The sequence below is a fragment of the Marmota flaviventris genome, chromosome 2, assembly GCF_047511675.1.
Source record: "Marmota flaviventris isolate mMarFla1 chromosome 2, mMarFla1.hap1, whole genome shotgun sequence".
NCBI classification, from domain to species: Eukaryota; Metazoa; Chordata; class Mammalia; order Rodentia; family Sciuridae; genus Marmota; species Marmota flaviventris.
Window position 1 is genome coordinate 179,609,055 of NC_092499.1, and position 26,771 is coordinate 179,635,825.

The 26,771-nt window shown below is 48.3% G+C and overlaps 1 protein-coding gene across 1 annotated transcript; it reads right to left on the minus strand.

Moving 5' to 3' along the window:
• Positions 1-9,780: 9,780 nt before the first annotated feature.
• On the minus strand, positions 9,781-24,933 carry Pxmp4 (peroxisomal membrane protein 4). The gene is made up of 4 exons (XM_027945304.2): positions 24,732-24,933; positions 18,070-18,132; positions 14,303-14,501; positions 9,781-12,851 (listed from the first exon to the last, which is right to left on the minus strand). Exons 1-4 carry the CDS (start codon positions 24,842-24,844, stop codon positions 12,588-12,590), a joined length of 639 nt encoding a protein of 212 aa, XP_027801105.2. The 5' UTR covers positions 24,845-24,933; the 3' UTR covers positions 9,781-12,587.
• Positions 24,934-26,771: the final 1,838 nt, after the last annotated feature.

A 26,771-nucleotide genomic window follows, 5' to 3' on the forward strand; every position in this document is an offset into this window, starting at 1 on the left:
TCCTTTTTGCCGCGAAAGAGCCACGAGCCGCAGAGCGCCGTCACCATTGGTTGTCCGTACTCTGACGGAGGCGGCGGCGGTGCCTCCTGTTGGCTGCAGCGCGCCAGACCGGCTGTGAAGGGCGGAACCGGGCGGCGGCGCGGGGCGGGGCGGCCAATCGCGGGGCGGGGCGCGCGCAGGCTTTGTCGGGGCGGTGCCAGGCGCGTTCTTTCTCCCCGCCCCCAGGTCGGACGGCCTCTGCTGGAGGCGTGGGGACACTGACCCCACCTCCGCCCCTACACGCCCTGTCCTGATGATACGGGTGTAGTGAAGGCTTAGCTCAAAGTTTTGCACATCTCCCCGTCAGCAGACCCCACGTGACCCCCCAAACCCTCCACCTGAAGCCCCCACACCCTCAGCTCAGGGCTCCAGAAACGGACCCCTCCTCTTTTCTGGATGCCCAGGCTCACCTCCCACCTCCAAAGCCCCAGCCACGTGCGCCATCCTCAGCTTGACCCACCTACACCGCTTACTCAAATCCTTTTCCTGGCCCAGCCCTTTTGCCCAGTGCCCAAGCCCAGTTTTAGCTGCAGTCCCTTCAATAGCAACGTACCCCCAGCGCCAGGGCACGCGCACCTCAGCTTGAGCTCGTTCACTCACTCCTCTCCGAATGCTCAAGAGACGTTTTGAGAACCTACTCAGTTCAGAAATCCTTAGTTCAGACCTTGACTTAGGGCCTTACGGAGCTCACAGTCTAGTGAAAAGGGAAGAAGGGGAAGAGAAAACCATTAAAAAGTAAATCCATGTTCCAGGCTGGGTGGCGCAAGCCTGTCATCCCAGCGGCTCTGGAGGCTGAGGCCGGAGCATCGCAAGTTCGAGGCCAGCCTCATCAATTTAGAGAGTTCCTGAGCAATTTAGCGAGACCCTGTCTTAAAAAATAAAAAGGGTTGGGAATGTAGTTCAGTGGTAAACCCCTCCCTGGGTTTAATCCCCAGTACCAAAAAAATAAACTCCATGTTAGACCTCACAAAGGGAGAAGGTAAGGATGCTGAGCGTGAAAATGCGTTTAATCCTGAGGCCCTGGGACAGTTCCATCAGCATTTCTCATTGCTCAGGTCAGCCGATCCGACCAATATTGTCCTCTCTGGGCTAGGCCATGTGCCAGCACCGAGGACAGATGTGAAACACTACCAGTAAAGTCTACAGGCTTGCCTGCCCTCTGGTGTGTGACCCGTGTGACCCACAAGGGTAAAAAAAGTAGCTAGGATACAAACAAGAATCAAATCCTCAGGCCCAGCGTCAGCGTCACTTCCCCCTGGGAGCCTTCCGGAATCAGGGTTCCTCATTTTCTCCATTGCCCATGCTATGTCTGCCCCAACATGACCACTCCCTGCATTCCTCCGCTGGCCTTCCTCGCCAGTCTGGAGGCTCCAGCGAGGCCTCCTCCCACTGGCCTGGCCTCCAGTTGGTGCTGAAAAAGATTATGAGAGAAATGGAGCCCAACGTTGTGAGGAAGGACACAAAAAGGAGGCCACGGTTCCCCATGGTCCTTAGGGACCTGGCTTCAGAATCACCTGGGCACTTGTTAACTTCAGATCTACCCCAGCCCTGACAATTTAGAATTTCTAGGAGCCCCCAAATTTGCATTTTAATAAGCAACCCCCATCCCCATACGGGGTGGGGTTTTTGTTTGTTGTTGGCAGTACTTGTATTTTGAACTAGGGCCATCCGCTCTACCCCTGAGTTACATCTCCAGCCCTTTTAATTACATATATATATTTTTTTCATATTTATTTTTTAATCTTATTTATTTTTATGCAATGCTGAGGATCAAACCCAGTGCCTCACACATGCGAGGCAAGCGCTTCAACACTGAGCTATTGCCCCAGCCCTTATTTTATATTTTTGAGATAGGGTCTCTGTACATTGCCCAGGCTGACTTTGAATTTTATGTGTGTGTGTGTGTGTGTGTGTGTGTGTGAGAGAGAGAGAGAGAGAGAGACACTGAGGATTGAGCCCAGAGCCTCGCACATGCTAAGCAAGCCCTCTGCTACTGAACAGGCTGATCTTGATTTTTGAATCCTCCTGCCTCAGCCTCCCCAGTATCTAGGATTACAGGTGTATGCTACCATACCCAAATTACCAGGTGATTTTTATGTGTACTTACCTTTGAGAACAAATTGATGCACAACCAATGTGTCTCTCAAGTTACAGTTCCTAAAGATGCTTCTCAGCCTATTTCCTCCTCTATAAAATGGGTATATTATTGACCTTGTCCTGCCCATTCTAGGACTGCTATGAGGATGAAAAGCACAAGGGATTTGAAAATCTTTTATTGTCTATGAAGTGGATTCAAAAAGTAGCAGGAGTTTTTTTCCCCCTCTGATGAGCAGTTTATAAAATTAGTCCAATATAAATCCTAGACTATATAAACCCACATGGTGGCACATGCCCCAATCCCAGCAATTTGGGAGGCTGAGGCAGGAGGATTACAAATTCAAGCCAGCTTCAGTAACTTAGTGAAACTCTTTCTCAAAATAAATAAAAAGGGCTGAGGATATAGCTCAGGGATAGAGTGCTCTTGGATTCAACCCTTAGTACTGCAAAAATCCTAGAATGTATCAGAACTACAAAGGCCCACAGGGACCACATAAGCTTCTTGCTGTACAGATGGGAAAATGAGGTCCATTCCAGGAAGGGGAAAGTCAGCCAGAGGCCGAGAGGCTAGCACTTTCCCATTGCAGATGGAGACATTGCCTTTCCCCACTCCTTCCTTTTTTATATGGTCTTTTAATTTTTTTTTTAATATTTATTTTTTAGTTTTCGGCGGACACGACATCTTTGTTTGTATGTGGTGCTGAGGATCGAACCTGGGCCGCACGCTTGCCAGGCGAGCGCGCTACCGCTTGAGCCACATCCCCAGCCCGTCTTTTAATTTTTTGATGGTGCTAGGAATGGAACCCAGGGCCTCACCTATGGTAGGCAAGTACTCTACCACTGAGCCATGTCCTCAGCCCTCTCAGCCCTTCCCACTCCTTCCTAAAGAGCCTCAATGACAGTAAAATTCACTTTTAAGAGATGTGTTCATTTTCGTTGTAAATGTAACTTTATTTTATTTATTTATATGTGGTGATGAGACTTGAACCCAGGGCCTCACACATGCTAGGCAAGTGCTCTACCACTGAGCCACAACCCCAGCCCCAATAAAATTCCCTTTTGTAAAGGCCTTTCCTACCTCATAGTCTTTCAACAGGCACAAAGCCTCACCATGGTGGTTGCTGGACAGGGGAAACAGATTGTTGTTTATCGCCCCATTTTATGATGAGGAAACTGAGGCCCAAAGAGCATGAGCTTGCCTAGTCGATGAAAAAGGTATTACTCATGCTTCAGGAGGCCAAAGCCAGAGGTTTTTCAAAGTTCAGCCCTGCCCAAATTATTTCAGTACACATGGCAGGTGGAAGCAGCTGCCTCCTTCCCACAATCCCTGGTGTCCTGCTGCAGCAGAAAGGAGTGAAGACCAGGATCTCCAGCATGAAACCAGGAAGAGATAAGGGCTTCTGGATCTGTCCAGATACCTACTGGGAAGCAGAAAGGCCTGAGAGATGGGGCCTCTTGGCCCTGAGCCTGGAAGATCCTGATAAGGCTGTTCTCAATGTCAGCAGTTCTCCAGCTGATTGGCTTCCAAAAATCCACAGTCACTGGGCAGCCACTTTCATTGATGGTCCCCTTTCAACCCAATAATCCTGAAAATGAAGCTTGTTTATCTACATGGCTCAGGAAGGAGGCAGCTCAGAGAGGGGTACTCACAGTTCAAGGTCACACAGCAGAACTGAAATGGTAACTTAGCCTGTTCTACTGCAAAATCTTGCCACCCTCTGTTAGTACCCCAAGAGCCAGGCTCAGGGCTGTTGAGATTATAATGTGTGGTTTCCAAAATTCATTATGGTAGATAATAGCATAGTTAGTAGGTGTTTAGACCCATCATTATCTCTACCTCCTCTGTAGGAATCCATGAAGGCAGAAGTTCCTAGGCCGGGGGCCCTCTGCCTAGAGACATCTTTCCCTTGGTTCTTTCTAAGATGCAGGATGACATAAAGGTAATAGGAGGGACTTCCAAATCACATGGACATAAATAGGAATCTTGGTCTGTGTGATTCCCTTCATTTCCTCTATGCCTCACTCATTCAATCCACTGATATTTACTGAGCACCTACCATGTAATCAGGCGTTGTGCTGGGTGTTTGGGGACACAGCCATAAACAAAACAGACCGCTCCTGGGCACCTGGAGCTCACAATCCAGTGGGAAAGTAAAGAATTATTTCTATGGACTAACACAGTATCCTCATTAAGAATCTGCCGACTGACACAAATAATTGAAAACTATTTATTTCACACACAGCACCTCCCACAAACATACATTCTTATCTTAAAAAAAAAAAACTTCCAAATATGATTGTGTCATCATTATAAGGAATGCATAATTGGGAGAAATGGTTCTGTGGTGACTTAATTTTATTAAGGGGCACAGAGACATCCATTGTTGAGTCCTGGCAGAGGGAAGTGGGGAGTTTTGCATCTGCAACTCCCCGTTCCTCTTGAATGGCCCAGGGACGCTGCACTGACTGACAGTTTACTGTCCTTGGAGCTGTTCTGTCACTGTGCCAGCTCCGACTGTGTCTGAACAGGCCTCCTACCCAGCCAAGCAGTGGTGTAACCTGGGAGCAAGGCCTCGGACTCAGGCAGACGTCAGCTCTGGGCCTTCTTGGTTTTCTGACCTGGGAAGTGTGACCTCAGCCCCAGAACCAGGGGTACCAGGACGGGTATCAGGGTCACATGAGAACACAAGCCGAGTTCACCAGCTGGCCTACAGGTGTGATATAATTTGCCCACTGAGTAATTTTTTCAGTTATGAATTCGTTTTAAGGTTTAAAAATTAGGGAATCCTATAGAAGAATTCAAATATCTGCCAGGCACGGTGGCTCACACCTGTAATCCCAGCGGCTCCGGAAGCGGAGGCAGGAGGATCTGGGGTTCAAAGCCAGCCTCAGCAACTTAGTGAGGCCCTCAGCAACTCAGTGAGACCCTGTCTCTAAATAATATACAAAATAGGGCTGGGGATGGGGCTCAGTAGGTGAGCGCCCCTGAGTTCAATCCCTGGTACCTCCACCCTGAAAAAAAAATTGAAACCACCACTCATCTTTGGTGGCATCTTAGAAATGATGTTCAAAAAGTACTGGGGCTGGGGCTCAGTGGTAGAGCGCTTGCCTAGCACGTGTGAGGCATTGAGGTCGATCCTCAGCACCACATTAAAAAAATTAATTCAATAAAGGTATTGTGTCCATCTACAGCTAAAAAAAAAATTATTTTTAAATACGGAGGGGTCTGGGGTGTAAGTCAGCGATAGAGCAGGTACCCGTGCAGCACCCTGGGTTCAATCCCCAGCACCCCCTGCATCCTCCCCCACCCACCAAAAAAAAAAAAACAAAAAACAGCACTGGTTTCTGACACCAGCCCTGGTCCAGCACCTGGCTTGTCACAGCCCTCAGGTTACCCCAGGATCTTCAGCATCCGAGGCTGAGGCTGGCCACTGGGAACCATTAGCGCCTTTTTTTTTTTTTTTTTTTAATCCTTTTCTTGTTTTCCTGATGACACCTGCTGCCCTGCATTTGGTACCCGGGTTGACAGGCACAGGGCAAATGCAGTCAGGGAGGGCCATGGGGAGCGTTCAGGGAGGGAAGAGAAAGGCTTTTTATAATATATTAAGATATTCAGAGAGGAGGAGCCAGAGGTTCCCTCCCCCTTTTTTTAAACAACAAAAAAATCCCTGCTGGAAGCCAGGGTTATATATATGCCAAACAGCCCAGGAAACCCACCAGGCCTCCCGGGGCTGGCGCTGAACCGAAACAGGGGCATTGTGTGCAGACCACTGGCTGGCGGTGGGGGCATTGTTAGGGCCTGGGCCTGTCTGGGAAGAGGGGGGTGGCAAAGCAGGCAGAGTGTGTTCCCATGGCTCCCTGGGGAGTGACAACAATCAGGGCCAGCTGGGAAGCCTGGCACACCAGGGGCCTGGTGGGTAGGCAGGCAGGCCCCAGAGGGGCCAGGGAGGGCAGTGGGGGGCCGAGCAGGCAAGGTGGGGGGCAAGGTCAGGGCCCGTTTCTTAGCCAGGGGGCAAGGCCTAAAGAGGGGAAGCATGGAGGCCATCATTACCCCCCTTACTGCACCTCCAAGGCCCTGGGCCTCGGGGCCTCTGCAGAGTACACCCCAGATCTGCCTGTTGCTCTCTATCTGTCACCATCCGGGCCTCTGTCCTAGTCACCATGGTCTCTCATCTCTAGGCCACATGGATTCCTGCTGCCAGCCTGGCCCTATGCTCTGTCCTCCATAAGCTGCTAGAAGCATTTTGCCCACATGTAACTAGCACCACATCACATCCTTTACCTCCTAAAAACAAAGGCTGCCCATCAGGCTTAAAAGAAAACCCAATGCTTTCCCCAGCCTGAGAAGCCTGCCCCAGGCCAGCCTGCCCCTGGGCTGCCCCTCCAGGAGCCCGCTGCAGTCTCCTCTTCAGGCCCTTGGAATGCCAGTGCCTTCAGCTGTTCCCTCCTCAGGGACTGTGCACTTTGAAGATCTTTGGCCAGAAATACCCTTCCTCCACCGCTTTGCATAGCTTGCTTTATTCAGGGCTCACAGCAAACTTCACCTCCTCGGAGACACAATACCCCGCTCTCCCCTCTCTGGTCCCTCCATGACACTGCCTTCACAGAACCTAGCACTTCCTTGATTCTTTTCTCTTTCTACTTCCTTTTCCTGCCCCTAGTAACTGGGATACAACCCAAGGGTGCTCCACCACTGAGCGACATCTGCAGTCCTTTTTTATTTTTTAGTTTGAGGTAGATTCTCACTAAGTTGCTGAGGCTGGCCTTGAACTTGCAATCCTCCTGCCTCAGCCTCCCAAGTTGCCGGGATGACAGGCGTGCACCACCACGACTGACTTGCTGCAATTAACTTGGGATACTGTTTATCACAATTTTAAAATCATGGTTTTGGACTCTGCCCCTAGAACTTGCATTTAATATATTTGTAAGAGCATACATTCCTATCATGAATTTTAAAAAAAAATGGGGGAGGGGCGCTGAAGGTATAGCTCAGTATTAGAGTGCTTGCCTAACAAGTGTGTTAGATTCCCAACACACATACACACACACACACACACACACACACACAGATTGTTTCTGAGAACCATTTCAATACTCATTATAATTGGTCTCTCTTGTAATCCTATGTATTTTACTGAATGGGTTTTGGAAGCAGCACTCAAGAGGGTTGATAGGCTCCACCAAATGCCAAAGGGGTTCATGACACACGTAAACAAAGACACTCTAAAAGAAGTGTCTTAAAAGAGCTGATGTGGCCTGGCCCGGGTCCTACTCTCAGCTGACATGCAGCTCACAGGCAGAGGCTCCAGGGAGAAGCCCGGAAGAGCAATGAGATCAGGGTTTCTTACACCAGTCCTGGGACCTGCGTTTCGATTCTGCCTGGTTTTTGTCTCATTTATTAAATCACGACATCCACAGCAGCGTTGAGCACAGAGTTCTGGTATAGAAAACAGAGAGTCCTCCCTTGGGAAGCTCCTCAAATCAACACCAGAAAAGAGTACAGTCTTTCTTTGTCCTCTAAGTGGGCCAGTCTGGCTTCCTGCTACCTACAGTACAGTGAGTCCTAAAAGGGGCCTTCTGCTGAAAACCCAAACCTCCTCACTCAAAAATGCCCTTCAGGCTGGGGCACGGTGGTGCACACCTCTAACTCCAGCAGCTTGGGAGGGTGAGGCAGGAGGATCACGTTCAAAGCCAGCCTCCACAAATGAGCGAGGCCCTGAGCAATTTAGCGAGACCCTGTCTCAAAATAAAAAAATAAAAAGGGGGACTAGGGTTGTGGCTCAGCACAAAAATAAATAAATAAAATAAAGGTATTGTGTCCAAGTACAACCAAAAAAAAAAAAAATTAAAAAAAAAAGGTGAGGATGCATGCAGCTCAGTGTACAGCAAGCACCTCTGAGTTCAATCCCAGTATCAGAATAATAATAATAATAATAATAATTTAAATTAGAAACAGAAAATTTAATATTGTCGGACTGTGGGTGTAGCTCAGAAGTAGAGTGTGTGCGTAGCAGGCACTAGACCCTGGGTTCAATCCCATTTACCAAAAAAAAAAAAAAAAAAAGCCCTTTAAGGTTAAAGACAGACATTCTCCCCCTGGGAAACTGGAACAAGAAAAGGAGAGGGAAAAAAAAGCGTTTCTTTTTATAAATACCCTCTAATTTGTCAAAGAAAGCGGCCATTTGAAGTCACAGTTGTGGGTTTGTGGGCTGGTTCCAGGAGGTGGAGCACATGAGGTGCCCTGGTTTGGGGGAATGCCAGCTTCAAAGCCAAAGTGCAGTCACGGTGCAGGAAGAGTGGTCGGCGGCGTGGACGGAGATGCCCCCCCAGGATCCTTTCTGGAGCGCGGGTGTGGACGGCCAGAGCGACCAGCACCAAACACAGGCAGTTTCTTGGCGGCTCAGCACATGAATCATCGCTCTCCCGTGGGCTCGCTCAGCCAGCTCTAATTTGGGAGCTGAGCAGCAGAAGGGCCTCAAATTAACTTCACTTTGTCCTTCCTTTTTCACTTGGCGTTCTGGGACCGGAACATTGGGCGCCATCTACATGGAAGCTCAGGATGTCCAGGGTGGTTTACTATTGCACTGATCACAAGCAGGACTTCCCAAGCTATTCCGGAGGTAGACTTGGGGGCAAAGGGACAGGCCAGGCCCACAGACTCACTTTTATACTGGTTTATTAACCAAAGAGAAACCAAACACACAGAGGACAAGGAAGGAAATACCAAAGAGGTGAGATGACATTGCAATGTACAGTCTCTTATGAGACAAGGAGAGGTGGCTGTGTATTTTCGGAAAGTGCTGAGAGTGGGCGCCCCTGGCAGAGGAGGCATCTGGAGTGGAGCTTAAGTGTAGGAGGGAACCTGGTTTTTCCATTACACATTTTTTATACCATTTGAGTTTTGTACTATGTGTCCGTATAATTGATTTAAAGTTTTTTTTTTTTTATAGTTTTGCATGTCAAAAGACTTAAGTAAATACAGGTTAAACCAGGATGCTGTTTCAGGAGCTAGCATTCGGGAACAGTAAGTGGCTACCTGGTCGAGCGTCCTTTGGCCATCCCGTTTCACAGATCACAGAACATGGAGACTCAGCTGGGCAGCGGCACACGCCTGTAATCCCGGTGGCTTGGGAGGCTGAGGCAGGAGGATCGAGAGTTCAAACCCAGCCTCGGCAACTTAGTGAGATCTTAAGTAACTCAGAGAGACCCTGTCTCTTATTAAATTAAATACAAAATAGGGCTGGGGAAGTGGCTCAGTGGCTGCGTGCCCCTGAGTTCAATCCCTGGCATTCCCTCAAAAAAGAAAAGTATAAAGAAAATGGAGGCCCAGCTAGGAAGGAGCTGAGGGCTCTTCCTCGGCTGCTGGAAGGCAGAGTCCTGCTCCCTGGCAGGGACCACCCCACCGCCTTCCTCCCTGGCGAGTGCAGTTGGAGGCAGCAGATGCTCTGACAGGATCCAGGGAGATGCCATCTGTGAGGGAAACCTATTCTTAGAGAGCAGAGACAGTCGGTGGTGGAGCAGACCTACCCCACAGCAGTGGGGGGACCCAGGAGGGCAGGCGGCCAAGGCCAGGGAGCAGGGCAGGCTAAGAGCGGGGTGCACTCAGTTCTCAGGACCTCGCATCCATCTGCATCAGACGCCATGTTAGAAATAACCACGACGTTTATTGAGTGTTCACTTTTATATGTCGAATCAATTAATCACCCAGACCCTCCAAGGCAGGAGCTGTTACAAAGCTACTTTACAGATGAGGAGACAGAGGCACGGAGGGTCAGTCACTTGCCCAAGAGGGGCCAGGCCAGGTCTTGAGCCCAGGCGGTCTGGTTCCAAAGCCCATGTCCCTAACTGCCATGTCATGCTCGCTCTCCACCTGCTGTACAGAGGCCAATTTTAGTTTGGGGTTCCCCAACAGCAGACCCTGAGGCAAGGGCCTGAGTGGTTTGCGGGGGGTGGGGGTGGGGGCCGGGGCCCAGGAAGCACTGGCAGAGGCTCAAGAAAGGGCGCTGGGAGGGCGTGGCTTTGAGCCAGCCCACTGTGGTCTCCTGAGGCTCCAGCCAGCTGGGGAGCTCTGGGGGCCAGCACAGGGCTCAAGCCTAGGGTTTCCCCGCCCAGAGGGGGAGCTGCAGCTGGAGAAGCGGAACCCAGTGACAGGCGAATTCTCAGGCAGGAGATGGTGGCAACAGGAGAGGTGGCTGGTTGCGTGGAAGTGGCAGGTTGGAGGAGGTGGAGCAGGTCACGCTCCCCACCACCTCATCAGTACAACCTGCTTTGAGATGGCCCGACCACCCCCCGGACGCCTCCACAGTGAGGGCAAGGAGCTCCAGAATCACCTCCCCTGAGCTTGCAGTCAACCGTGCTAGGAGCACTGCCTGTCCAATCTGACATGATCCCACCTCAGTCACCCCACACTGTGACGCACTGGTCACAGGGGATAATGATGGATGGCTCTGTCATGCCCCACACCACCCTGCTACTTGGGGTGGGGCTCAGGGCTGTGGCACCAACCTCATCTGGGAGTCCGCAGGGGGGAGCCTGTCTGATCCCCAATCCAGACCCAATCCATCAGAATCTACATTTTTACAAGCTCTCTAGTGACGTCTATGGACATTTCTAGTAACTTCTAAGATACAAAAGGATATGGAAGTGGTATGTGTGTTAATGGAAGTATTCCTAGTAGACCGAGGGTCCCAGACTGATAGCCTATGGACCATGTCTTCCTGGAGACTTGTTCTGCACAGTGGTTTGAAAAAATTCCACTGGCACCCAGGCTCTGATCCATTGTGCCTGTCACTCTCCACTGCAGAGCACCCCAAACATTTCCATTTATGCCACTAGGAACGACTGCAGGCATCTGAGTTGGTACCCCTTTGGGGCCAGATCCTATGACTAGCTACTATTTGCATGGCATAGCATCAAAATTTTAAACAAGGCACTAAAAAAGACATGGGCTTCGGAATCAGGCAGATCTGGGTTCAAATACTGATTTGGCTGTTACCTGAACTATATTTCCCTGGGCAGGTTACCTCCTCTCTTTGACCCTCAGTTTTTACATCCATAAAATGGGGATCAACAGACACACTTGCAATGTCACTGTTTGGATTAAAAATAAAAATATGCAAAGCACCCAGGAGGAAATTAGAACTCACTAAGTGGAAGGAATCAATAGTAGTGGCAGAAGTTGTAGTTGTAAGAGTCCAATGTGGACACTGGGTATTATTATGATTATTCTCATTTTATGAGAAATTGAGGCTCTGAGAGGTCGAGAACCTTCCCCAAGGGTTCACAGTGGAGTGGGAGCACAAAAGTCATATCCTCCAGCTCTAGATCTGCATTGTCCACTAGAAACTTCTTCGGGAATAGAAGTGTTCTGTATCTGTGTTGCTTGATATGGAAGCCACTAACCCCATGTGGCTACTGGGTACTGGAATGTAGCTCATCCAAACTGAGGTGTATCGGAAGTATTAAATATGCACTGATTTTTTTTTTGGGGGGGAGTACTGGGGTTTGAACCCAGGGGCACTCTACACTGAGCTACATCCCTAGTCCTTTTTCTTTTATTTTGAGACAGGGTCTTGCTAAATTTCCAAGGCTGTCCTCAAGCTTGCAATCTTCCTGCCCCCGCCTCCCGAGTCACTGGGATTCCAGGTGTGTGCCATTGTGCCTGGCCACACACCTGATTTTGAAGACTTAGTATAAGAAAAAAGATGGTAAAATATCTCACTATGATAATCATTTGTTGAAGTTATAATGTTTTGTTAACATTAGGTCAAAATATATAATTAAAATTAATCCCATCTGTTTCTTTCTATTTTTTTTTTTTTTTTTTTTAATGTTGGCTTCTAGGGAAAAAAAAGTTTTTCCTGGTAGCACTGAGGATTAAACCCAGGGCCTCACAAAGGCTAGACAAGTTCCCTACCACTGAGTTACATCCCCAGCCCTAGAAAAAAATCTAACTCCATGTATGACTCACATTATGTTTCTACTGGACAGTGCGGTTCTAGAACTTCTCCAATACAACACCAGAGAGAGGAACTTCGTATTTCTTTAAAAAGTATTTGCAACCCGCTGCCCACCATCCAGGTGCCTTCTGTTACAGAAGAACAGTGGAAGAATGAACATACCCACCAGAAAGAGACCCTCTCTAAGGATCCTCTTCTGGGCTCAAGGACCCCTGAAGCCCAGAGACCTTCCCTGGTCATGGAGGGCAGCAGCGTGGCTGGAATCAAGCCCAGGACTCCTCAACCTGACTCAGCCGTCTGTCGCACGGTTCAAAGTACCTACTGAGTCGTGAAAATCTGTGCTTTTCCTTCCACAAATGGAGCCCTGGGATGAGCCAAGTCGGAGTGTGAGGCCTGACTTCCAGAAGGCAGGACCCTCTGGAGGGTGTGCTGACGGCGCCCAGCGGAGCTCGCCAGGTGCCTGCGGGGCCGGGGTGAGCACCTGGGAGCCGCCTACTTGGAAGCGCGGCTCTTGTTGTAGATGAGGAAGTCCGAGAGGTCGTGCCACACGTTGCTGTCCTCGTACAGGTAGGTCATGGAGGACTGCAGCGAGGGCTGCAGCGTGGGCCGGTGATACTCAAAGAGCCACAGGACAAGCCCCCAAACCACTGCCGTGTAGAGAGGGAACGGGTCCCACCGGAACTCCGGGATGTAGCCCTTCTCCACGCCCAGGCGGCACAGCGCGAAGAGGACACGCGACGTCAGGTACATGTTGATCTGCGGAGAGGGGTGCCCGGGTTACTCACGGACATGGCCCCCGGGAACCCTCCTCCCACCCCAGCCCCCACACCGGGGCCTCTCCTGGGCTGGGGCCCAGGGCTTCTCAAAGTAGGTGTGCAAGATGGTGTGAGGCGGCAGGTGGCTGACATCTAGGATTTCTAGTTGTCTGCTATTTATTACTCTTTTTCACTATGTATTTTTTTTTTAAATAAATATACCTGGTTCAAAACCAAAAGGTAACTTGATATCAAAAATATAATCCACAACAGGAAATTTTGATAAACTGAATCTCTTTGAAATTAAAAAATTTTCTCTGTGAAAGTCCATGTGAAGAGATTGAAAAGAAGAGCTGGAGCCAGGACAGTGTATGCCTGTGATCCCAGACTCAGGAGGCTGAGTGAGGCAGGAGGATCACCAGTTTGAGACCAGTCTCAGCAACTTAGTGAGGCCCTAAGCAAATCAGTGACAAACGGTATTTTTTTTTTTTTTTTCTTTTTTGAGGGGGCAGGTACTAGGTATTGAACTCAGGGGCACTCAACCACTGGGCCAAATTCCCCAGCCCGGATTTGTGTTTTATTTAGAGACAGGGTCTCATTGAGTTGCTTAGTGCCTTGCTTTTCACTGAGGCTGGCTTTGAATTCCTGATCCTCCTGTCTCAGCCTCCTGAGCAGCTAGGATTACAGGCATGAGCCACCACGCCCAGGAGACCTTGTCTGAGAATTAAAGGGGGGTTAAGAATAGAGGTATTTTGGATTAGACAAAGGGGAGTGAAGGGAGAGAGGGGGCATGGGGGTAGGAATGATAGAATGAGCTGGACATTACTACCCTATGTGTATATATGATTACACAGCCTGTGTAACTCTCCATCTCGTACAACCAGAAGAATGAGAAGTTATACTCCATTTATGTATGATGTGTCAAAATGCATTCAACTGTCATGTATAACTAATTAGAACAAATAGAAACAAACAAACAAACAAACAAAATGATGTGGCTCAGTGGTAAAGTGGTAACTGGCCCTGAACTCAATCCCTAGTACCAAAAGAAGAAGAAGAAGAATAGCTATAGATGAGAGAAGGAGAGAGATACTTATGAAACTATATCTGTCAAAGCATTAGTACCTTTGAACTTGTGATCCTCCTGCCTCAGCCCCCCGAGCCACCAGGATTACAGGTGTGTGCCACCTGTGCCCAGTTTACAGAGCAAATTTTTAAAAAACAATTTATTTTCCCTAGAGAGCAATGTAACATTGACTTGGGAGACATGAGTTCCAGGCAGTTGCTGGATTTACACATGGGGAAACAGAGGGGAGAAGTGACCTTCCAAGGACTGGCCAGTCACAGACCTCAGACATGGAAGATAGTCAAGGGTTCATCTTCAACTCCCACCCTGAGCTTTATACCCAAACTTTGTCCCGCCCCCCAGCCCCACCTGAGGGGGATTTTTACCTGGCTGTTGATGTTATTGTTGTCTCCAAACAACAAGAAGCCCCCGATGAAGGCAGCCAGGAATGAGTGCGACTGGTAGGTCTTGCCCTGTGTGTGGGCCTGCAGGGCGCAGAGGCCCTTGTAGACAAACACGAAGCAAGCCAGATTCCAGGAGTGGGTGTAGGTGGCCTGCAGAATGGCTCGCAGCTTGTCCCGGAGGCTGCACAGACACAGGGAGCTCCCGTGAGAGTGAGCCCAGCTGTTCCAAGGGCAGTTACCCATCACACACGTTGAAACTCAACTAGGAGAGGAGCTCAAGGGCAGAAGCTTGGGGCAGAAGCTCATTAAGCCTAGACTGCAGCTCTCTCAACAGATTGGGCCTTCACTACTGCCACCTGGTCCCTGACACCCACACAGGGAATGCCACCACACCCTGTGCCCATACCCTGCTTTCTTTTCATGGCTCTTTTCACCACCTGACCTTTCCTGGTTTGTGTCATGTTCCATTATCCCTGCCCCCACACCTGGAAGGTAGTGTCCAGATCTGGCTTACTCATCTGCAGGGCCCAGGACAGGGCCGGGCACATAGTAGGTCTTAAAAAAAATACTTTTTGTGCTGGGCACAGTGGTGCATGCCTGTAACCCCAGTGGCTTTGGAGGCTGAGACAGGAGGATCTTGAGTTCAAAGCTAGCCTCACCAAAAGTGAGGCGCTAATCAACTCAGTGAGACCCTGTCTCTAAATAAAACACAAAACAGGACTGGGGAATTTGGCCCAGTGGTTGAGTGCCCCTGAGTTCAATCCCTGGTACCAAACAAAACAAAACTTTTTGAACATGTGAAGAAATGAAAGAGTGGCTGTCTCCCCAGTTTGTGCCGGGTCTGGGGACATGATTCCAAGAAAAACCCAATATGCTTGCTGCCTTCATGGGAATTATGAGGGGACTATGTCATAATGACAAAATGAGGGTCCAACTTTGATAAAAGATGGCACCAAGGTCTGAAAGATGGGGAGGAATCAATGAAGTCAGGTGGGGAGAGAGGACCATCCCAGGCACAGGACTCGGCATGTGCAGAGTCCCTGAGGAGGGACAGAGCATGGGGTAAAGGAACAGAGAGAGACCACTGAGGCTATGAGTAGAGAATGTGCGGGGAGAATGATGCAGGGCAGCAGGAGGAGGGGACCACCCTGAGCTTTGTCTTCATCCTGAAAGGGGACCGGTTTAATAGAGGTGATTCTTTTGAGGATCACTAGGGGGCGCTGGGAACCGCAGCAAGCCTGTAATCCCAACTACTGGCGAGGCTGAGGCAGGAGGATGGCAAATTGGAGGCAATTTAGCAAAACCCTATCTCAAATTAAAATAAAAAGGGCTGGGGATGGATCTCAGTGGTAGAGCGCATGCCCAGTATATATGAGACCTTGGGTTAAACCCTCAGACTACAAAACAAAAAACCCCCACTAGGTGGCAGTAAAGAGATGGCAGGGGGAAGCCGAGTGTACACCTCTCAATCAGGAATACCACATCCGAGAGCCCTCAAGGACCCTAAAGGAGTGAGGTGGGTCCATTGGGCCCAGTGGAAATTTGCCAGGAGCAGCTGGTTCTCGCCCCACCGGAACATGGGTCCCAGTGTTGTCAGTTCTAAGGAAAGAAAGCTGGATTTCCCTGTGAAATCTCAGTCTGGGCCAGTTTTTGCTCACCTAGGTCACTGCCCCTGTCTCCTAATGGACACCTACTTCTGTTTGTTTGAGACAGGCTTTCGCTATGTTGCATGGCCTTGAACTCGTGATCTTACTGCCTCAGCCTCCTGAGCAGCTGGCCTCTCCCTGACAGTCTGTGGCACCACTGTCAGCCTATGTACACACCTACTCTGGCCTGGTGCCACTCCCACCTCCCCTGCCAATCTCTTCTTAACCTGGCTGCACATTAGTAACCCTCACACCACTGCAGTAAGTCAGATAAGCCAGACACAGTGGCATGTGCCAGTAGTCCCAGCCACTTGTGAGGCTGAGGCAGGAGGATCGAAGCCAGGAGTTTGAGGCCAGCCTGGACAACACAGCAAGACCCCCATCCCCATGGAGGGGGTCAATGGCAACTCCTGTTTAAAATCTTACAACAGCTTCCTGATTTACTAAAGGAAAAGCCGAATTCCTCTCTCTGGCCTTAAGCTGGACAGGCCTGACCCAGGTTGCTGCTGTGACCCTCTTCTGTCCTCTCCCCTTCAACCACACAGCTCCTGCCTCCTCAGATTCACTGGGCATGATCCCACCTGAGTCTTTGCGCTGATCGTTCTAGCACCCTCGAATGCTCCTTCCCCTGGTGACTGCTTGGCCAGCTCTTTCACCCACTCTAGTCATAAGGCCACCGTCATTTTCTTTGTTTTTTTTGGGGGGTAGGGGATACCAGGGATTGAACTCAGGGGCACTCAACCACTGAGCCACATCTCCACCCCTAGTTTGTGTTTTATTTAGAGACAGGGTCTCACTGCGTTGCTCAGCACCTTGCTTTTGCTGAGGCTGACTTTGAACTTGTGATCCTCCTGCCTCAGCCTCCCGAGCCGCTGGGATTACCGGCCCGCACCGCTGTGCTCGGCTGCCAATATCACTTTCTCATGGAAGCTCTCACTACTGAATTTGGCAGCCTGCCTGTCTACAGCACCCTCCACTCTTCCCTCTCCTGCTCCAATTTTTCTTTTCCACAGTCTCTTTCACCCTGACACTCCATCTGCTTTCTTTATTTATTATGCTGGCTTTCTGCCACCTGCTGCTAGAAGATAAGCTCTAGGAAGGCAGGAATCATTGTTTTGTTTTGTTTTTGGTACTGAGAATTGAACTCAGGACACTCAACCACTGAGCCACATCCCCAGCCCTATTTTGTATTTTATTTAGAAACAGGGTCTCATGGAGTTGCTTAGTGCCTCGCTAAGCTGCCGAGGCTGGCTTTGAACCTGCTGTCTCTCCTGTCTCAGCCTCTTGAGCTGCTGCAATCACAGCGCCACAATCGTAGTTTTGTTCCCTGTCGTATCCCTGGTACCTAGAATAGTGTCTGGCACATAGTAAATAAATATTTTATAGTTAAGTAAATAAATATTTTCCTCACCTTTTCCCTCACAATCCCTGTCCTCTTGATAAACATTTGTTAAATGAATCAGTTAAAAAAAAAAAAGTTCAGAGGGTTAAAAGCCCAAACAAAAATAAACCAGCAAAATAAAAATACAAAATGAGAAACTCTTGTGAGTTGGACGTGGTTGGTAGGAGCTTCTGTGACCCCTACAAGCTCCAGGTAGGTTATTGCACCACAAGATGTCTTCTGAGAAGGGAAGAGTTATGGGAGATCAGAAGGAAGGCAGAGATGCTTAAGTGAGAGAGGAGGGATCAGAGACAACTTTGCAGAGGACAGAGCCACAAAGAGCAGGTGTAGGTTGACAGGAGGGAAGTAAAGGTGTGGAGGAGGAGGACAGGGCATCCTGGAGGTGGGTGGAGCTGGGCAAATGGAAGTGGAACCACTTGTGGTAAGTGCATGGAAAGGTAGGGAGCTCTGTGTGCCCAGGGCATCCCTGGGTGGACAGAGTGGGGACAGAGCTGAGGCCAGGCTACAGAAGGCACTGAAGGCCAGGCCTGGAAGTTGGACTTCTTTGGAAACAGTGGGGAGCCTGGGCATTTTCAAGCAAGGACGTGGGACCGGAGCTGGAGTTAGGTACGGCAGGGCCCAGGCTCGACCCAGCCAGGCACTACTATCTTCCTGGCACAGAGGGTGGAACTGGTTTGAAGGGTGCCCAGAACGGGTGGTACCTGCCACTCCTGAAGAGGAAGGTCATGACCAGTGCGTGAGGGGCCCGGATTTTGACTCCATAGCTGCAGAAACAAAAGAAAATGGTTACTCTGGCATCACGGGCTCGTAGCTTCTTTTTGGACACCCCCTTTGAACCTGTCCCCTCTCCCCATTCCTCATTCTAATACCACTCAGGGAAGGGAAATAATGATGGCTCCCCAGTGAGATCTGGGTTCAAGCTCAGCTCTTCTTATCCTGTGGTATGGATACAGCTCGTCATTGGACATCTCTGAGCCTCAGTTTCCTCAACTGTAAAAAGAGATGCAAACCCTTGGGGTTCTGGGCATAATTCTGATGGAAGCTGCTGACCTCCCTGCAGTTCCTGACATGCCTGGCCCCTGCCGTCCTGCCTTGGTCCACAGCATGCTCTTCCCTTACCCCTCCCAGCCACCTTTTCTCCCTCAGCTTTCTAATCTCAGCTGGACCTTCTGACCCTTAAGATGAGATTTGGGCAATAGTTTATTGCCCCACAGACCTCCAAACTTCTCTGCAGATGTTTTTTAAAAAATTTTTTTGGTACCAGGGATCGAACCCACGGGCGCTTAACCACTGAGCCATGTCCCCAGTCCTTTTGTGTTTTAGTTAGAGACAGGGTCTTAACTAGGTTGCTGAGGCTGGCTTTGAACTCTCGATCCTCCTGCCTCAGCCTCTCAAACTGTTGGGATCATAGGGGAGCACCACTACGCCTGGCTCTCTGCAGCTCTTCATATGCCCAATTTAAAGGCTCATTTATCCCTAGTAATTTATCCTTTTATAGTTAACTCCCTCCTCCACTGGACTGTGGGCTCTATGAGGACAGGGACTGGGTCTTGTTTGTCCTCTGCAGAGTCCCCAAGCACCCAGAAGGATACCTAACGTATAGTATATGCTCAGTAGATGATTACTGATTGGCTGATTCTAGTAGAGTCCTTAATTACTCATGAGGGAAGGTGATTTCTAGAAGGTTCTATCTTCAGCTTAGTCCAATTTAAGAGATTCCCTAAAATATCTGTCATGTAACATTTTTAATGTATTTTTTTAGTTGTAGGTAGACATAATACCTTTACTTTATTTTATATAAAAATAAATAATAAATAGCACCAAATAGGTGCTAAGGCTCAAACCCAGTGCCTCACCTGTGCTAAGCAAACGCTCTACCACTGAGCCCCAGCCCCAGCCCATCACGTAACATTTTACTTTCTTCTACATGTTTAATACATATGTTTTGACAACTATTATACACTGGACCCCAAGTTTTTAATTATGCATTAAAGAAAGACTAGACATTTAAAATGATTAGACAGAAATACGTCACAGTGTTGTTTTACTTATTATTCTCTTGGGTAATGGGGATTGAACCCAGGGCAAACCCTACCACTGAGCTACATCATCAGCCCGGAAATTTGTTTTTGTTTGCTTTTTTAACCTTTTAGCACTTCCAAAATGATCTCTAATAATCATGCATTGATTGATTGTACTGGGAATTTAACCCAGAGGTGCTTTATCACTAAGCTATATCCTTAGTCAGGGCTTTACTCATTTTCTGAGGCTTGCCTTGAACTAGTGATCCTCCTGTCTTCATGTCCCAAGTCGCTGGGATTGTAGGCATGTCCCCCTGCACCCAGCTAAGCACTGCTTTTAGATGGTACATCCTTGCCTCTTTTTAAAATTCAAATCTCTTCCCCCTGACCATCCTTTCAACTTTATCCTTTGAGCATCTGGGATTGTATGAACAAAACAGTGTTCACCTTCACTGTTATAAAAATGGGTAGTGGGCTGGGCGCGACACACACCTGTCGTCCCAGCTGCTTGGGAATCTAAGACAGGTGTTCAAAGCCAGTCTCAGCAATGGTGAAGTGCTAAGCAACTCAGTGAGACTCTGTCTCTAATAAAATACAAAATTGGGCTGGGGATGTGGCTCAGTGCTTGGGTGCCCCTGGTATCCCCCAACCAAAAAAAAAAAAAAAAAAACGGGTAGGAGAAAGACAATGGTAGTTGGCATCAAAGCCCTACCATGTTTTGCTGTGTGAACTCAGATAAATCACTTAACCTCTGAGCTTTCCTTTCCCCATCAATGAAAGGTATTCTCCTCAGGCACGGTGGCACATATCTGTAATCCCAGTGATCTGGAAGATGGAGACAGGAGGATCATAAATTCAAGGCCAGCCTCAGTAACTTAGCAAGATCCTAAGCAACTCCGTGACACCCTGTCTCAAGACAAAAACTAAAAATGGCTGGAGGTGTACCTCTGTGGTAAAGCATCCCTGGGTTCAATCTCCAGTACCCCAAAATTTTAAAAATAAAAAACAAAAGGTATTCTCCATTTCACATAAGATATAACACATGCAAAAGATTCTAGCACATCTTTTACTTTTCCTTGTTGGGTGTCTCCACCCTCAGTCTTAACCAGGTTTTCTAGCTGCCTGACACAGGTCTTACCAGACCTAACGATCCTTACGGGCCTCCTTGTTGTGTCTGAATATATGAATCAAACCCACATCTGTCCACAGGAGGCTGCTGGGTAAATACACATGGTTTCATCATCCAGTGGAAAGCATGAGCGACTTTATGCACACTGATTTGGAGAGTCTGTGGGATTTATAATAGCAAGTTGTGTAACTATGTGCATTACAGCAGAAATTGCAAAAAATGAGGAAATTCTTCTATAATTGTACGAATTGTACAAATTTCAGAAGAAAAAAAATTTAAAAGATGTGGGGGAGAACATATTTATTTGTATATGCATACATCGTTCCTGGAGGAAGATATGAGACTGGACACAGGGACGGTCTTCATGGGGAGACTGGTGGCAGAGGGATGGAGCAGGCAGGATATTTTAGCATTTAATTTTTCACTTTTAATTTTTGGAGCTGGGGATGGAACTTGGCCCTCATACGTGCTAGGGGCACACTTTATCATTGAGCTACACCTCCAGCTTAGCACAGAACTTTTTTTTACAGTTTTGTGAAAGTGTTGCCTTTGGGCAGGGGCAGTACTTGGGCTTGAACCCCGAACCTTATATATGCTAGGTAAGCACCCTACCACTGAATTACATCTCTAACCCATTAACCAAAATTTTTTTTTTTTTTTGTACCCAGGATTAAACTCAGGGCATTCTACCACTGAGCCACATCCCCAGCCCTACTTTGTATTTTATTTAGAGACAGGGTCTCACTGAGTTGCTTAGCACCTCATTTTTGCTGATTCTGACTTTGAATTCACAATCCTCCTGCCTCAGCCTCCAGAGCAGCTGGGATTATAGGTGTGCACTACCATGCCCAGCTCCATTAACTAATTTTTTAAAAAATGAAATTAGCTGGGTGCAGTGGGATTATGCACCTGTAATCCCAGCTATTCAGGAGGCTGAAGTAGGAGGATTGCAAATTTGAGGTCAGCTTGGGCAATTTAATGAGATTGCCTCAAAATAAATTTAAAAATGAGCTGAAAATGTAGCTCAGTGGTAGAGTACTTGCTGAATATGCACAAAGCCCTGAGTTCTATCATCAGTGTCAAAAAGAAAAATGAGAAAGAAATTTTAAAATGTCAACAATTTAAAGCTGGTTATAAACTAGGTGTGGTGGCATACCCCTGTAATCCCAGCAGCTCTGGAGGCTGAAGCAGGAGGAGCACAGTTCAAAGCCAGTTTTAGCAAATTAGTGAAGCCCTAAGCAATTTATTTTATTTTTTAAAGAGAGAGAGAGAGAATTTTAATATTTATTTTTTAATTATCGGTGGACACAACATCTTTGTTTGTATGTGGTTTTGAGGATCGAACCCGGGCCGCACGCATGCCAGGCGAGCGTGCTACCGCTTGAGCCACATCCCCAGCCCTGAGGCCCTAAGCAATTTAATGAGACCCTGTCTCAAATAAAAATACAACAAAAAGATTGGGGATGTGGCTCAGTGGTTAAGTGCCCCTGGGTTCAATCCCCAGTGCCCAAACAAAACAAAACAAAAAAACTGGTTTATGGTTGCAGAGGCCACTGAACCTCCTGTCTTCTCCCTCGCCTGACAGTAAGCAGGAGGCCCAGAGCCCCATCTCAGCTCAGGAAGCTGTCTTCCTCTAGGACCCTCCAGAGCCACATCTATGTCTCCTGCACAGAGAGGCCTTGAGCCTTCTCCAGTTGACCAAAGCTAAATGGCCCTTCCTTTTACCCCAAACACAATCAGAACAGTGCCCCCAACTCCCTATATCAGCCAAGCCCCTTCCCAAAGTCCTCAAACTATAATGAGATTTGTCATAGCCAAGAGTGGTTGATATGATCCGGCAAGATCCAGTCAGTTACTCTCCTGTTCATAGGATTATTCTTTTAAATGGATCAAAGAGTACTTAAAGGACATAATGATAGGACATGTCATGTCCTGGAGAGTCCTGACTTGGATAAACTAGCTGTAGAGGACACTTGTGGGACAACTGAGACAATCTGACTATTAACTGAGCAAAGGTCAATATTATAGAATTCTTATCATTAATTGATTAAATGCAATCATGACACTTTAGCCGTATAGGAAAATGCTTAATGCTTTTAGTTTTAGAGAAGCACTATGAAATATTTCAGGAGTAAAGTTTGACAATTGAAATATTGAGGAGTGAAACATCAGAGTGAGTTAAATTTTTACCAAGTTCAAACACCTCATCTAAGTTGCCTCTCTAAATGAATACCCTCTCTTCACAAACAGGATATTCTTTTCCACCTCTGGATTTCATTCTGGTCATTCCCTTGCTGGGGATGCCCTTCTTTCCCTGGAAAAATCCCAACTTCAGAAAACAACTACCACCTCCTGTGAAAGACATTTGTTACCTGGTAGTTTAACTCAGACTTCCCCTTTGGACTTGAGGTCCTTACAGATGGGCATAGTTTTGTAGCACCAACCAGTAATCCAGTTGCTGCCTTTGAACACTCCTGAGTGGGTGAGTTGACTGTTTCCGTTTTATAGAGCAGGAAATGGAGGCCAAAAGAGATGAAGCATCATTCAGCTTCAAAGATGAAAGATCTGGGATTAGAGCCCAAGGATCTGACCCAGAAGGTGTTGGCCTTGGCTGGGAAGGTCCAATGCAGGCACAGGGACAGCTAGAGCAGAGGCAGATGTACAAAGACAACATTATTGGGCAATGCCTGCTGACCCTGGGGCTGTGTGACTCCTATTCACTTCTGTTTTGTCCTGTGAACATGTTGGCAAAGGGGATACTGATGTTATCTCAGGACTCACCCCACCCTGGTCACAAAAGGAGTGGCTGATATGATCTGGTCAGATCCAGCAAGAACTAGCTTCCACCTGCCTCTGAGTTTTTATGAAAGCCAAGAGTCTGTCATTGGGGTTGAGCATCCCTGGGCTCGAATCCTGGCTCAAGTCCTGACCAAGTGATGGGACCATGAGCAATGAGTATATTTCTCTGAGCCACAATCTTCCCATATGGGAAATGGGGACAATGGCAATACCTACTTTGCTGGCATTCATTCGTTCAATAAATATTTGAGAATTTATAGTTATGTAGCGGGTACTGTGAGTACATCAAGGGACACAGTAGGTAAACATTTCTGTCCTCATCAAGTTCACTTCCTAGTGAGGCAGTTGGACCATAAAACAAGATAGATAAGCAAATGCTTTAGCATCCCATAGTGACAAGTACCACAGAGACAAATAGAAAAGGAGGCGGAGAGATGGCCCCAGCGGAGAGATGGCCTCAACGAAGAGGTGACAATTAAGCAGAGGCCTGTGAAAGGTGAGGGAGTGAGCGAGGTAGACATCACGTGACTGTAACACAATAATGGCCAACAATTATGTGTGTGGGGGTAAATATTCCACACATATTGACTCAGTCCTCTGACAGTATGACTTAAGAACTACTGTTTCATTTTACAGAAATTGAGACTAAAAGAGGTTAAATGACTTGCTCAAGATCACACAGATAGGTGGCACCAGGATTCAAATCTTGACAGTGCAAATGCTTGCCACCATGCCATTTTGCCACCAAGAATGTCATCTCAGGGGAACACAGGTCTTTGGTTGGTTCTCTGCTTGGTCGCCAGTTCTAACACAGTAGGCTGTCAATAAATGGTGGCTGTCACGCATGAGGTTTAAAGGTGGCCAAGCTCCCTTTAGGGCACCAGCCAGGTGAAATGACCCCAAGACCTCACTCCTCAGGTTATAAAGAGGTGAAATCAATTTGCCCAGCAAATATTTGCTGCTTTTCTTACTTTCTTTGACTTCCCCCAGGAGTCCCCAGTGTCAGATGAGGACTTAGCGCCGAAGGATGTGAGCCCAAAGGCAGCCTAATGGGTGCACATAGACAGAAGGTGCCTGCTAGAGGCCAGAGTCCAGTTTGTGTAGAAGGGCCGCAGAAGCCAGATAGGCCAAAGGGTGCACTGCCAGGCTGAATGAACTGGGCCCAAATAAGGGGATACAGGTGCTGGCACGGGAGGATCCAGAAACAGCGCAGTGGGAGCCCTGGCTCAGAGATGGCAAGGCGTTTGGAAGCCAAAACCCGGCTCCCACTGCACAGATGGTGGACACCGAGTCCTAGAGACACGCGACGGCTGCTCAAGGGCACAACAGGCAGCGGCGCCGGGCCTCGAACTCGCGTCTCCAACTCAACCTGGCCGGGTTCCTCAGCCCCTCCCAGCCCTATCGCCCCACTCACACGATCCCGTTCCGGAAGCCCTTAATCAGGGTCAACGCAGCGTGGTAGCGGCGCTTGCGCAGCAGTGCGTTGACCGCCTTGAGTAGAGCCTGTAGTTGCGGCGGAGCTGCCATAGCGCGGGAGGCAAAAGGGGTTGATGGACTCAGCTGGACTCACACTGACAGGCCCGGCTTGAGGTAGCACAGCTCACCGCCTACGGAAAGCGCCGCCACGTCTTTGTACCCATAGGCTACATCTGCCGTCACTCATGTAGAGTGAGCCAATCACAAAAGCTTATTCGTCCACAACAATAATGGGATGCTTTCACTCTTAAAAATAACCGTCTGATTGGAAGGGAGAGGAGAGCTTTAGCCAATCACAATGACTTTGCCTCCGGAAGGTTGGCAAACCTGCAGTTGTCCAATTAGAAGCCACTTTTCCTTAGAGGCGTGTTCGGTTCACCGAGGGGCTTGGAAGGGGGTGTGGCAGCCATGGGCCAGCAGGGAGGCTTCCAGGAAGAGGTGGGCTTGTTGTAGTTGGAACAGACGATTTAGGTGGTGACATAAGGAGGAACCTGGCTTGACGCTTCTGACTTGGTAGCCCACATCACGACCATCTTTTCAGAGCATAAATCAAGTGACACCCTAAGTGACTTCCACCAACTCTTAAAAGCCAAACTCCTCCCCAGGGTCCACAGGAAAAGAACTTTATGCTCTGGCCCCTGCCTCCCTCACTAGTGCTACCTTCCTCACTTGCCACCTCACTCGCTCCTCTCCACCCAACAGGCTTCCTTTCTGTTCCTTGAGCTTGCCAAGAACCCTTCTGCCTCAAACCCTTTGCACGTAACTATTTCCCCACCGGGTATGCGTCCCCCCGCCCCCCCAGCTCTTCCCATGGCTGACTTCCTCTCAACCTTCAGGTTTCAGCTCACACACCGTGTTATCAGAGAGGCTTTCCTAGATATCCCATGGAAAATAGCACTGCTCCCTGTTAGTCTTCTTTTTCGTTTTTCGTTTTGTTTTTGATGTAACCCTAATCCATACATGCTTTTGGAAGCAATACGACTTGGCAATACAGCTTGGGGCTTCCATGTTTCATAGCGTTTATGGGTGACACTTACATATGACATTACTGTGTGGGGTTGACACTGGCTAACAGCTACACACTGACTGATAGCTGTGACTTTTCTTTTTTTGACCGAGGATCAAACCCAGGGGTGCTTTACCACTAGGCTACATTGCCATTTGTGTTTATTTATTTATTTATTTTTATCTCGAAACAGGGTCTTGCTAAATTGCCCAGGCTGGTTTGTACTTTCAGTCCTCCTGCCACAGCCTCCGCAGAGTCAGTGGGATTACAGGAGTGAGCATCTGCGACTGGTTGATGGCTGTGACTTGTACTAGTGTCCCCTTGGACCATACGATATTTACCTCATGATATTATTGCCAGTAGAGACTGGTGGATCAAGCAATGTCAGAGGACAACATCAAAGCCCAGTGAAGAAGAGAATTGCTGGATCTATTTTATTATTAAAACTGGATTTTCTGGGTTTTTTTTCCCCTTTAGTAATGGTGAACTAATTTATTTAGTTAATCATTCCTCCAAAAAGTTAATTTCTTAGATAGTATATAAAACTTTTTTGGGGGGGTGAGGGGATAACCAGTTATTTAACTCAGGGGCACTTGGCCACTGAGCCACATCCCCAGTCCTATTTTGTATTTTATTTAGAGACGGTGTCTCACTGAGTTTCTTAGAGCCTCTGAACTCGAGATCCTCCTGCTCAGCCTCACAAGCTGCTGGCTTCCAGATTGGTTCTTGAACAGATAGAAAGATGTAAAGAGTGGAAAATATAGCCAGCACATGATGACCAGCAAAAAATCAGAGATACCAGACACCCAAAGTTCTGGCCAATGATCTGCACAACAATCTCTGTGAAGATGGGGAGCAACTGAAGAAGACAGAGGCCTGTGCCACTTCTGGGCACTTCACATTTGAGGCCAGAACACCAAGACCACTGGTCACCATGTCTGTACCATAGTGTGTCCAAGAAGAAATGAGTCT